Source organism: Paralichthys olivaceus, chromosome 14, assembly GCF_024713975.1.
Source record: "Paralichthys olivaceus isolate ysfri-2021 chromosome 14, ASM2471397v2, whole genome shotgun sequence".
NCBI lineage: Eukaryota > Metazoa > Chordata > Actinopteri > Pleuronectiformes > Paralichthyidae > Paralichthys > Paralichthys olivaceus.
In genome coordinates, this window is record NC_091106.1 from 4,479,735 (window position 1) to 4,493,940 (window position 14,206).

A 14,206-nucleotide genomic window follows, 5' to 3' on the forward strand; every position below is an offset into this window, starting at 1 on the left:
CTGGTACAGTTTTCAAATGCTTTGTGTGTGGGTTCCACTGAGTCTGGGGAACCTGTCACTACAAACAAACCAGTGAAGAACTGGTGTTTTCCACCAAAGCTGCACAGAAAAAGAAAAGTGACCCATCCCCAGAAACTCCAGCTCAGAGGTCACATTTTGAACTAACTGTTTGACTGACAAGGGATTTCCGTAGAGTGCAGTTGAAGCGGGTACAGTTCACTATCAGAGTTAAACCGACGCTCAAGAAGTTATTATAAAAGATAAAATCCAAACAGGACAAAGATTTAAAGCCTGTACTTCCGTGAAATCTCAGTTGAGAAACTTAGTTCGGTATTTCAGGACGTACACACACTTTGGGTTATTCTGACATTGCAGACATTCTTATCGAAATTGCTTGGGAAGTAATATTCCAAATCCCTTCAATACATCTTAATGGGATTTTATAGCAGAGCAAAGTGTGGTTTGTTTGTATCATCTGATTACATTTCTTTTGGTTTAAAAGAATATTTTTTCTATATAAGTACAAGTGTGCTATAAGTTATCAGTGAAGCGGCAAAAGAAAGTGTGAAGACATATCTTGTCTTACATATTTTCTTATTTCAATTCATTACCAATTACATTTATTTAGTGATTAATAGCTTTAATTAACTGTCACGGTGATTAAAAACCTATTTCCCAATTTGATATGTACTATAATAACCTTTTAGCTCAATGAAAGGAGCAGACTCTAATAACCTGATTTTCAAAAGCTCAAGGGTAATTTTTTAACCCAATAAGTTAATAAAACTTAACAAATAACAAAAATTTTAAAAAATAACAGGAAAATTGCCACAATTATCCACATATGGGGACAGGGTGAACTGCTCCTGTTCTTTCATGGCACAGTTTTAAAAAAAACAACTTGATCTCTGAGTACATTTGATTACGACACAGAGACCAAACTCCAAAAACAACCAACATGTGGTTACATAAAAAGCTTTTGAAAGAGCACAAGGCCTTGAGATGCACAGAACCAGAAGAAGTGAAGAACCTCAAGGCAGAAACAGGCAAGACTGTGTGCAAGATGTGCAATGTCTGTTAAGAGAGGGGATGGAAATTTGGAATTATCCCACAAGCCAAACATTAACGCACCCATTGAAAGGGCTGTGCGAGGGGGCCGAAATCTGACCTTGCAAACTATGCTTGGTACGACCAAATGTGTAGATCTGTTTTTCATACTATTCATATATTATCTGCTTCTAGAATTTCAGTTCATATCATAGAATGTTTCTCATATTTTATTTCAGAGAAGTAATAAAAACAAAAAATAATAATAATTACAATCATTGTTCATGTAATAATCATAATTTATATTAATATTATTATTAAAAAGGATGTAACAAACATCAAAAAAAGCATAATAATAATTATACAAATTTAAATACATTTAAAAAGGGGGTTGTATAGACATATGACATTGGATATTCCAGGTGTAGGTCTGTTTACGAAAGTTGTTTTGGCTCAAGGCTGATTTGGCTCTGAGTAGCATCATCATCATCATCATCATCATCATCATAACCACCATCTAACATCAGACGCCTCATGAAAGAGGAGCAGGACCAGCCATCACATCAGAGAGGTTCTAGTGCTAGGGGAAATAAGGTAAGTATGTATAACACAGATGCTTTCCATCAAGAACTACAATGGCACTCAGTAGAGTGCATATCTCCGCCAAGGCCCAACAGTCCACTTAGATTTAATTTAGCTGCACCAAATTTCACACTCATAGATATTAATCCCCAAAATATGTTGTTCATCAAGATCCATGAATTATTCCCAGGGAAATTGGTGAAAACATTAACATATGTTAAAGAATGTGAACAGAATCCTGATTAAGATCCACACCAAAATGTATTGGGTTCTTTCCTGATCTATATCACATCCCTCCACCAAGTTGCAAAAACATCCACCCTGTAATTTTTGCTCAATCTTGCTTACAATAATACAAACATACCAACAGACAGGGGTAAAAGAAAATTACCTCCTTTGCGGAGGTACAAACTAAAAGACAGGCTGTTGCACAACAAATTTCCAAAAACTCTTGCTCTGCCAGATCTCCATGGGGATAAATAGTGGATGGAACAGGAATGACAGTCAAATCATTTTAATGGACTAGTGGCAACAGTCCCTCAGCACCATCTTTGGCTCTGTCCCTATCCACACCATGAAGCTTACTATCTGTCAATTTGATGGCTGGAAGCGACTTTTAGGACAGAAAGTGCAAAAGGATCAAATTTTATGGATCCAGGCTGCATAGCGGTGTGAGTCGGACAGGGTTGGATGGCAACAGGCACGCATGCAGTCCAGTGGGCTTGTCGTCTCGCGTAAGAGCATCAGTGTGTTTATGCAATGGCACTAATGCACTAGAAAGCCTAAAGGGGTATTAAGGTGGATGACTGAGTGTTAAGCCTAAATCAAGCAGCTCAGCCTTTGTAAGCTGGACTCTATCTGCAGGATATCTATCAGTATGGATTGGACTTTACTTTGGTTTGCTCTCACAAGCGCATCGTCGTCTCAGCTAAGTTCTCATCCACATGCAGCACGCACACACACACACGCGCACTCACAGTGTGCAGATACCCACTTATAAGTTCATGTGTGTATAGGCTGGAAATCAGTTTTTGGTACAGTGAAGGTCCACTGTGAAACCTTCACAGTGAGTTTCATATAGGAATATTTTTAGGGATGTTTAACCTCCACCAATGAGCTCATGGTTTCCCTCATGTTTGTCTGTTTGTTTGCAGGATTATATTGAGATGGTGGGTTATGGGCCAAGACACAATCCATTAACATTTGGAGTAGATTGAACTGAGGGGGGGGTCTACGTTTTTTTTTTCACTTTCTTTAACATTTTGATATTTTTTGTGAATTTCTCAAGAAATAATATTGAGATCTTAATAAAATAAAACTGACGTACTTGAAGGGCAGATATTTATGAGCATGTGCAATTTGATGCAGCTTGAGTGAATTTAAAGGGACTGTTGGACATTAGCAGAGGTATGCGCTCTGCTGAGTGCTAGTATTTTCTAGTATTTTCATTGCTGTTTGATTGTCCATCAGCAGGATTATGCAAAAACTACTGAAGTGATTTTATTGAGACTTGGTGGAATGGTGGGGTGTGGGCCAAGTAAGAACCCATTAAATGTTCCCTTTCTTTAAGATTGCAAGATAGGGTGTTAGCCTTGGTGGAGGGACGCCCTCTCCAAATGGCCTTCACTGTAATCATACAGTGGTCTGTTGTAGAAAGACATAAGCCTTTGGCCTTCATCTGTGTCTCACATGCGTACCAGTGTCAGTGAATGATGACAGGCAGCGTCTCTGGGTCACGTTATTTTAATCTGTTAACTGTCCTAACTGTTCCTCTGTCTTGGCTGCAGCCAGATGTCGGAAACTTGATGTAAATGTGTGTTAATGTTCAAGTGTTTCCTCTATCAGATTGAACTGATAAACAGAGGTAGATCTCTGCTGTGGAATTCCAAATACTTTGTCATAAACACCTTATAATAACCTTATAATGTCATAAAAACACTTCCTCCATTCCTCTCCCAGTTACTTCAATTGTATACTCAAACACTCCGACCACCCCTCCATCTGCAGAAGGAGTATACAGTGAGTGAATTTTCATTTTTCTTTCCCGGTGAACTGTCCCTTTAAGGTCCAAAGAACAGCTGAACCCTAATATTGCTACTTGCTTGTGCAGCACACGTTTTTCATCTATACTTGACTTAAATGCTTGTTTGAGTGATGTTAATAGCTGATGTGAAAAGAGTGAGAGAGGGAGAACAGCTCATTTGAGGCTAATCAGGTCAGCAGTCTACAAATTGGCACTGGTGCATGTGTTTGCATTTCTGTCTCTCTCTCTCATGTACACACACACACACACACACACACACACACACACATGCACACACACAATTTCAAGCACTTTCATGAAGGTAAATTTGAGCACATCCTGCAGAGCACTATAAAAAAAAAGCGCCTACGCCTGAGCACACACATCAATGTATAAACAAACTGATGCATAAAGACACACACACACCAATACATGAAGATTTTCATAACATGAAGACAATATCACAAACACAGCTAAATAAATGTGCATAAATATTCACTTATATATTCAGGAGAGTCACACACACTGAGACAAACAAACAGAGTCATCGCAGCTGAGACACACAGACACACACACACCCTGAAGCCTTGGTGAGTGACAGCGGAACCTTCCAACCGGGAGGGGGGGGTAGTGGTGGGGGGGGGGGCAGCTAGCCGAGCATGAAATTAAAGCCCCAACTGTCAACCTGAGGACAGTCAGGACGACGACTCAGGTGTGGGTGTGTGTGTGTGTGTGTGTGTGTGTGTGTGTGTGTGTGTGTGTGTGTGTGTGTGTGTGTGTTTTTGTTTGATATGATGCGATGGTCGTGGCACACCAGAGAGAGGTGACCATAGATGTGAAGAGAGGTGTTCCACTCCTCCGTAAACACCAACATTTGAACATCTGAACTTGCTGATGTGATTCCTGCAAACTCAATGGATTACTATTTATTAGTTGGAACAAATATCTGTGGCCAGAGTGAAGACACAAAGTGTGAAGCTTTAAGGATGAACGAGGCAAACTTTGGGACATAAACCACATGTGACTTGGCTCCAGAAATCCTCCGGGACCAATAACAATGCAGCCTTTATCTGCTCCACACCACAGCACCCAGAATCCAAGTTGGCTACTGTCACAACCATGATTCTAGCCTCTTTAAAAAAAAAATCGATTTTTAGAGCATTTGCTCTTAAGGTTTTCATACATTTCTATAAAAAAGTAAAATTTCGTCTTAATGTCTTGTTGTAAAACATCCTTAATTATAATTTGACTTTATGAAACCAATTTAGTTTATTTTCCATTGGATTTCTAGGAATAAGAAATGTTTCAGCAGCATGCTGAAATTCAGTGGAATTATTCAAAAGAAGGTTCACAACATCCATTTCATAATTTAAAAAAATGCCTTCTCAATAAATCATACAAAGGCTTCCAAAATTCTACAGCAGCAACCGGAGAAGAGTGACGGGGCAGGACACTGAGGAGGAAATAAAGAAGAGCTGTGTTGCTCCCTGCTGGTGCTTCAGTGTGATTCAGTGAGAGCAGAGGAGGAGGAGGAGGAGGAGGAGGAGAAATGTTTTCCTCTCTAATCAGAGTCTCTTCTTTACTATATCAAGAGGAAAACCTAATAAAAACTCATCATCTGATAAACAACACATAGGAAACATTATCACAGGTAATACAGACTGAGACAGACATGGGGGAGAACAAGTCTACTTTCCACAAGAAGCTTGTTCCATTATTAGATGAATGATTCAAGCTGCAGAGAAGATTTAGAGTCTTTTGCTCTCTTTAGCGTTTTAATGACTCTCTCACACACACAAACGCACACACACACACACACACACACACACACACACAGCAGAAACAATATCTTATCTGATAAAGTGAAGATAGGATTCCATCTGCTGGTGAAAGACGGTAGTGTAGGTGATTCACCCATTATAAATTAAAAGAGATTTTTAAATTATTATTATTCTCACATAAATTGCATCAAACAACACTGTCTGTGTATCCAGAGCTTGTTCAAGCATTTTTATGGTTGTCCAAAAACTGTAAAAGAAAACATCAATGAGTCACACTGTTGTGCTGCTCCCTCAACAACTTAGTTTATTTAGATTCAATCCCTCAGTACATTGCACCAAAACTGAAAAGAGCAAATGTGTATACTGTATATCCACAGTGTGTGTGTGTGTGTGTGTGTGTGTGTGTGTGTGTGTGTGTGTGTGTGTGTTACCTCTTTAGGAGCTATGAATTCATGGATCAGGTTAGGAATAAGGTGTTTGTTAGGATGTCACAGTGAATGGAAGTCAATGCAAAATCCTAATAAGGAGTGATAACGATCCTAATAAAGTCCTGATAAGAATAGTTGCACAAACCTCAGTGTGCGCATGTGTGTGTATATGTGATAGAGTGTAAGGCTGTATTCAATAGTTTGAATGTGTGAATGTGACTCTGAAGCAGTTGGAGTGACTGTTAATAGAAAGCGTTCTATAAATGCAGTTCAGTTATCATTATTACTCTACACTTACATGTATGCAACAGGAATGAATGGGTTAAGAGAAGTGTCACAGGAAATAGTCTGTTAATCAATTAACTGTGGCAGAAATGCTGTAGCTCTGTTGCAGCTTCTCAAGCTTGACAAATGGCTATACATTTCTTTGTGTTGTGTTCAACGAGGTGATTATAACGAACTCATTTATCAAGGATTTCAATAACCATTAGTAGCAACCCTGGAACTGTACACGTTTTAAACGATAATTAAAAGAGTTTCCCATAAATTCAGTGAACAGTTGGAAACAAATACAGTTTATGTGACAGTAAACTGCAGCTCCTCGCTGTGTTAACTTTCCTCTGCAAAACTAACCTGTCCTTCACACCTTTCAAATGTGTACGGGTAAAAGGTGCGTGTGCAAACTTTGGGTCTACATTAGCGTTATTGCGTATACGTGCATGTGTGTGTGTGCCCGGGGGCCAGTATTTCATGTGCGTGACAGCAGAGAGGCACCAAGACCAAGGACAGGTTGTCAAAGCTCTGAGTGGCCTGCAGGCCAAGATCTGCTGTGCCAGCACAGAGGAGAGCATGTGCCAGCTCAGAGCACCCCCTGCCACAAAATCATAACACTGACATTCTGTGTGTGTGTGTGTGTGTGTGTGTGTGTGTGTGTGTGTGTGTGTGTGTGTGTGTGTGTGTGTGTGTGTGTGTGTGTGTGTGTGTGTGTGTGTGTGTGTGTGTTCTGTGAAGAGTTTGAGTCACATTGTTGAAAGGACTGTGTTCAAACCAGAGGTGAAAATTATAGTCTGGACTCTTAAGTAGTGGATGGACTGAGATGCCAGGGAGGACAGTAGAGTAGAATTGCAATCGATAAGGACTCAATCTTTCTCTCTCACACACACGCAGAAAATGTAGGGCAGTGTGAGGAGACAGGAGACGAGCGTGAGGGTGGAATTACAGCTGGGACTAAGGTGAGTCACCACACTGCAGTGGTCACGGCGGGCCAGCCACACCCTGCAGGCACACTGACAGCAGCAGGCGGTGTGGAGTTTAAGGACACATAATGTTTGGTCATGCCAAACCCTAAAACAAACTGATCAATCAAATCACAGCCCAGTAGACAATCAGCCATGGAGTGAGTGCTTGCTTGAAAAAATCAATAAAGGCTAACACACAGACTGTGGTGTGTTTGCAGTGAATCCAGAGGAGACAGCCATGTTCATACTCTGAGGGAGACAACTTCCCAAAGTGACAAATTTAACTCAAGGTCCACTGACTGAACAGATGTTCAATATGTATTTATCGTTGCAGTGAAACAAGGGGAAGTATTTTCATGGCAAAAACATTATAACCCATATTATCTCTGATTGTCCATTAAAAAACATGTTCTAATCCAAAAACTAATAAATATATCATAGTAATTAACGCTACACTATGTAACTTGTCCGGAGTAATAGCGCCCTCTGCAGCCACACATGGTGATAAATTCTATTGGGCTCTGTGTTTGAGCAATGAAGTGGTTCTCAAAAAGGAAAACTATGCTTGTGTTGAGTTGACTGTAGAATACAACTGAACTGTGGATATTACCCATGATCCCTGGCTTTCTGAACCAGAGGAGAGGTCTCTGTAGCTAATACACCAAACTTTGTTGAGACTTTGTCATATTTAAAAGTTTCCTGGCTGAATATCAGAGATAATCACTGGGTTCTAACATCTTTTAACCCTTTTTAACTGACTTACAGTTCAGTGTTACACACTTCTCACAGGAGAACACACCTGCTCACCAAAGTTACACATAAGAACAGACGTTCTGGGTGAAGGGTGGGAATGAAAGCATCTCCATTCTCCTTACTCCAAGTCAGTGAACCATCAAACTTGTAAAGCTGCTGTTTTGTGGTTAAACAAGTTGCTTAGTGTTGCTTTAAAGGTTCACAAAAATGAAAATTCCTCTGATATCCTCGTCTGGAGCCACGTACACGCATGGAGGTTATTTGAATGCCAGGGTGGATGGACACTTGGATCACACCACAGGAGCAGTATGTTGTTTTCTTTTTGAAGAATCAGTCACCATTTACTTCAGTGGTATTATTGGATTTGGCTGTAGCGCTGTTTATCCCTGAAACTCCAGAAGTGTTTTGTGGACTCAAACACTTCACCCACCCCTCCATCGGCACAGTGGTGAGTAGATAATGAGTGAATTTTCATTTTGGGGTGAACTATCCCTTTAAGTATGATCTTGGAGAACAAATATCAGAGAACAGTGAAAAATGCAGTCAAAAGATAATATATAAGATAAGATCGACAGTATTAAGTTGATGTGTGATGATAAATTATTGGTAACATCTACCCATGTCTTCCACTTTGCTATGAAGAGACTGTTGACTTGCTGGTAGGATGTATCTGACAATGTTAAAGAAATATAAGACTAATGACAGATCTCACTAACAGGACTGACTGCAACAAGATCAGCCTGACAGCTCATCAAAGGCCCAAACAGTCATCATCCACACACACACACTCATGTGACCTGATCAGACTTCTCAGTGCAGAGCGTACCAAAGCTGTTACTTTTCTGAAAAGTCAAATTGGGACAAATTCGTACAGACATCTAATCAATTCAATTTAATTCAAACGCAACACACATAGTGAGGTGGAGCTGGTTCAACCTCAATAGGTCTTGTAAACATCTGTGTTGGTGTTCAGAGCCTCAATAATTAATTATTATTATCCATTATTATCGAGGTTATATTAAAATTGTGGCTGGGTTAAAATATTGGATTCTTTCAAATTGCAATTTGATATAATAATGATATATTGCTCACAAAGTAGCTCTTGGGCTTGGAAACTGCAAGAAAATATTCAACATGATCTTTTTTATGTGTACTTTATTTTTTTTTAAAGGAAGGGGGAAAGTAAGGCGTACAAAAGTATACATTAACAACAAGAAAATGATTCTCTTTCCATAGTATTTTTTTACTATTCCTCCCTTCCACCAACACCATACCATAACCAATGCAAAATATTTTTTTATATTCTAATAAATAAATACAAAGTTTGGATGCTTTACATAACAAAATGTAATTAAATGCCCATACAAAATCCTGCAGAGATCATAACTCCATACATTTGGAGAAATGTGTGTTATAAATAAGGCTTACACGAATCCACACAGACTTAAAGGTTCAGCGTGTAGAATCTAATGAAATCTAGTGGAGAAGTTGCATGTTGCAGCTGAATACCCCTCATCTCACCCTCACCCTCTAATCATGAAAGAGAACCTGTGGTAGCTACTACATTTATAGGCACAGACATTTCTGTAGGAAGTTCAAAGTGGGGACACTATGTAGCCAAAGCAGAAACCAGAAGGGGGGCAGGGAAAGAAATGGGAAATGCAAGAGAAAATGAGTGACAGGCTCTGTTCAGACATTTACATTAGGATCTGTCCACGTCAACCTAATTCCAGCAACAAAGGAAAGCCAGGTTTCTGTTGAACCGCAGCCAAGTCAAGCACTTGTGCTACATTTAAATATACAGCTAATTCAACACAAACATTGGCAGACACTTGGACAATAGATTAATACATAATATAAATACAGGCATTAAAATATGCGTTGCAGAACATTGTGAACAAAATACAAACTGCAGCTCATGAAAACCAAGTTTTCTCCTCTGCCAACCAGTGTGTTTGACTGACGGCAACATGAAGCTGCAGCACCAAACACCAGCAGGAGACAGAGAGCTAACTTATAATGTAGAGTTCATAGGCAGACAGCATGTGGTTAGTGGCATTAAAGAGTAATGCAGCATTCATGCACACTTGGTAGTGTTCACTTCACACATAATTCCTAGGTGGTTAGCATGAGTGCTTACCTTGTTGTCACACTGGATATATGTCTTGAATTAGCTACTTGTGTATTTCAGATACAAACAGTGTATACCTGTGTGGAGATTGCATGTTTTCTAGTCAACATAAACACAAAAAACACCCAAATATATCAAAAACAATGTAGTATCATATATTATTATTATTATATTAGTACAAAAAATGTCCAAGGCTGTGGTAAATGGTTTTCAGACTCAGTCACTCAGACAGTGGCTTCTTCAGGGACTTTAACACAATGATCAATATGTTGCAGGTAACAGTTGATTGGTTATCTGTAAACAAATGTTATCACTGCCCTTAGCCCTGTGAATGTTCGTTTGGTCGATTGTTAGGCTAGGATGCACGACATGACGCGTGCTCAGAGAGGAAGGAGGACAGGAAAGAGAAGGTGAGCTGCTGTGAAGAGTTTGAAGCTCTTATGCTGTGTGGTCCAGCTCAGTGAGACCATCTGCTCAGCCTATGACAGAACACTGGCCTCACGGATTCATGCAAGATCTGATTGGCTGCTGTAAAGTAAGGTCTCCATCTGCATATTACCAGTTCATTATTGATGAGTTTCAAAACTATATCGTCAGTGAGATGTGCAAACAAGCAGGGGCCAGTAAACAACCCAAAACTGATCAACATAAAAAGGTTGTTAAAGACGACAGCCTTTCTAAGAAGTAATGAGTGATCATTATCACAGGGTTTATCACATAAGTTTGTCAGGTCAGAGATCAGTGTGTGAAATGGTGATGGAGGAAAAAGTCTCACTCCAGAGTCTCTTTTCATTATCCTGTGTCTTCATCAAGAAATGTTTCTCAGGAGTGAAGCTCTGCCCCTTCACACTGCAGCTATATGAGTCACTGCATTGATGTAGCACATTTGGCAAATACCCAGTGTCCTGCAGTGCGTGTTGGACAAGCACACATCATTTCTCATCACCTGTGGAGGTGACTTTGTGTATGGTCTCTGCTACCAGCTGCTGTCTCTCATTAGAATAGGTCGTGTTAGCTGCCAAAGCTGACAGATTTCTACCAAAGGTGACGTGTGGTTTTGAAATTACAATGCAAGGATGTGATTCACAAATTCAACCACTAAACAGTTTGTCCTCGAAGGAGATTTCACATAAAGTGATTTACAGAGCAGCCATGTATTCTTTAGCAAACAAAAACAATTGCATTACATACACTCATTCTGGTGAGTTAGGCTGCAAGTCAATTGAAGGATAAGTAAAAAGTAATAATTTTTTTTATGTACTAATTTTTTATTTGAGCATTGTCGTTAATAAATACTTTCACTATGATAAAAATGTACTTGCTTTGATAGGTTGGTTACTGTGGATGTAATGCAAGAAAAAACGAGATAATCTAGGTTGAGGTTGGCAGGATACAATCATGACGTGTATTTAGAGGAAGATATAGACTTCGATTGAAAGCTGGAGCCTGAGCTGCAGGAGGTGACTGATCCAAACAGCATCCCTGTGTGAGGGAGGTCCTGTACGGAGTGATGACGCAGGAGGCGTCTAATCTCTGTCATAGGTACCCCCGACACGTTCAAACTCCAGGCAAAAGTCGGGGAATTCCAGACTCATCCACAAACACACGCTTCGATTTGCACGTTTACCAACAAGCACGACCCAGTGGCTATGTTGCTGCATCGATTGTGCATGATATAATTTCATTAATAAAACTCTCCTGGACTAATCCTGGCATTTATTTAAAAAAAGACGTGCACATTTTAAATGTGCATCTTATTCTACAACGGTGATGTTATGATTTACTTTCACGTATGCCGAATTGAGGAGTGGCACCTTGAGTGTTATGAACCCTATTCTACCAAGCTGTAATGAAGACTCTGTGCAGGGAGAAATTAAACTTTCACATTTTTGAATGGAGTCTGGTGGGCGGCTGCTCCACACGAGGGCAGCTGTGAGGCGTTGGCTGCAGGTGCGACAGTATAAGTGATGTGTTTGTGATCCAGTGACCACAGTAAAGTTCAGCTCTCATTTGATGTTGCCTTCACAGGACACGTACGTTTTCCGCTCATAAATAATCCAGCCAAGGACACGACATCGATACTGTCAAGTTGGACGCAGCCATCCAATACGAGACCGGAACTACAAGTCATCTTATTTTTTTTTTTAAAGAGGACCTTCACTGCTAATAGATGTTAAGATGAATCCCCTAAAATGGTCGTAATATCTGGATATTCTGCGTTTACATGGCGAAAATAGATAGAAGATATTTCTCTAGTGTTGATAATATCAGTGTAATAATAGTGAAATTATTCCAAGTGACACATACATATTTTCTATCTTGTTGGGAGGTCCTTCAATGAGAAAACCTATGGTTCTCTCATCTTACAATATCGATATAAGAAAACATCTTTGTTTGTATAGTTTTCCTTTTCGCTTTGTATTATTACTATCAAAAATGACCCACGCTCAACGACGTGTATTTTGAAAGCGCTGAACGGAAGCGGCGCACTCTTGTCGCTGCTTCCACAAATGTCGCTCAACGTTTTTCATTCTCATGTTATTTCTGACTGGACGAGCGCCAACTTGTCACACGTCTGCATCGAGCAGGACGATCACACGAGATTAAAACCATCAAGTGAATGATGATCATGCACTTGACTGTGAAACGAGCGGGCCGACGGGGGGGGGGGGGGGGCAGAGCTGCACAGAAAAGTGCCTCCCATCAGAATAACGCTGTAATAAGCCGCTAGCTTTAGCTCTTCAGCCATTAGCCAAGTTGCCTCCTCCGTGCATGTCTTCAGAGCAGAAAGAGGAACAAGCGTCTTTACCTTTAGCTTCGCAGTCTGCACAGTACTTGTTGTCATCCTCTCTCAGCAGTGTCGACAGGATGGCCTGATGCTGCTCGTTGAGTTTCTGAGCTTTTTCTCTCTCTGACCGGGTCGTCATGTCTCCACAGTCTGTCGGTGAGTCCTGTGTGTGTGGAGACGACGATTCAACACCACAGCGGAGACCTGAGAGTGTTAGAGACGCTGAGACATCCGCTCTGAGGAGTCTGGATCCAGATCAGCCTGAGTCCTGCAGCAAGCTAACATGGGTCCATCAGCAGCATCCTGCTGCCTTCACGGCTGTCGGAATTTTTACGTGTGCACACGAATCACAATGAGATTCAGTGTGTGTGTGTGTGTGTGTGTGTGTGTGTGTGTTTATTTCCAAAATATATCAAATGTGTTAAAGTAAAATAATTCCAGTGCAATCAGTCAAATTCTATTTTTGTATCCCATAAAAACAAAGGGGCTACATCATTGTTGCAATCATAAGCATGATTCTTCCCCTACATTACTTCTCCATCAACATCACCGTCCCCTTAACTCTTCCCTCAGTCTCACCAGCCACATGGTGCAAATTGTAAGAAGTGTAACTTGACACATTTGACAGCCCACTGCCGTCTGAGCATGCTTTTATAACTCATGATAATATGGATGTATTACATCATTATGACATCTGTTATAGAAGTTTTCTGGAAGCTGGTGAAAGGAGAACTCAGGCAGCAGCTCATGTGTTATGCAGAATATTTTAATGTAGACATCAAGGAGACCAGAAGGTGGAACAATATACAAACGCTGACAGAGTAACATGAGCCATTGTCACCCCCAAGTCTCAAGATGTCTCCCACAGCATCCCAGTATATCTTCCTCTGCTTGCATCACCCATTCTACCAGCACATCAATGAAAGGCTAGAACTGCTGTCCCTCTCTATGTTACAGGTGTTTGCATCCTATTGGACACTGGTGTAATAAGCAAAAGAGTTGAAGTTGGTGAGAGTTGAAGTTGGTGCTTCTCTGTCTGGAGCATCTGAGTTAGATATGAAAGTCCCTAAGTGTAGACACTACAATGCACTGTGGGTTGGTCCTTTATCTGTAACCTGACCTTGTGTACTGCTTAGAGAGAGAAGGGAGTATCTGTGGAATTAGACTGGCACTATTCTACTGTAATGTAATATACATTATATACATAATATATAGTGGCATATACATGTGTGAGGCTGCCCAAAAATTCCTCAACAACATCTAAGATTATTAAGTAATTACAACCAGTCTGAAAGAGCTTCAATGAGACAGTTTCCATTTCCCGTTCTCTCTCTCTCTCTCTCTCTATCTCTCTCTCTCACTCTCTCTCTCTCCTACATTGAGTCTGCATGGTTCTCGATGTTCCTTCCTGTTAAATGGGATTTTTTTCAATCCA

The 14,206-nt window shown here is 40.4% G+C and overlaps 1 protein-coding gene across 13 annotated transcripts in view; it reads right to left on the minus strand.

Annotated features, from left to right (window-relative positions):
* LOC109635311 (stromal membrane-associated protein 1-like) overlaps positions 1-13,097 on the minus strand; it is a 94,728-nt gene extending 81,631 nt beyond the window's left edge. For all 13 annotated transcript variants that reach the window (XM_069538307.1, XM_020096479.2, XM_069538306.1 and 10 more), the window contains exon 1: positions 12,793-13,097. In XM_069538307.1, the coding sequence (XP_069394408.1) occupies positions 12,793-12,910 (118 nt within the window). In that variant the 5' untranslated portion in view covers positions 12,911-13,097. The remainder of the gene's footprint in view (positions 1-12,792) is intronic.
* Positions 13,098-14,206: the final 1,109 nt, after the last annotated feature.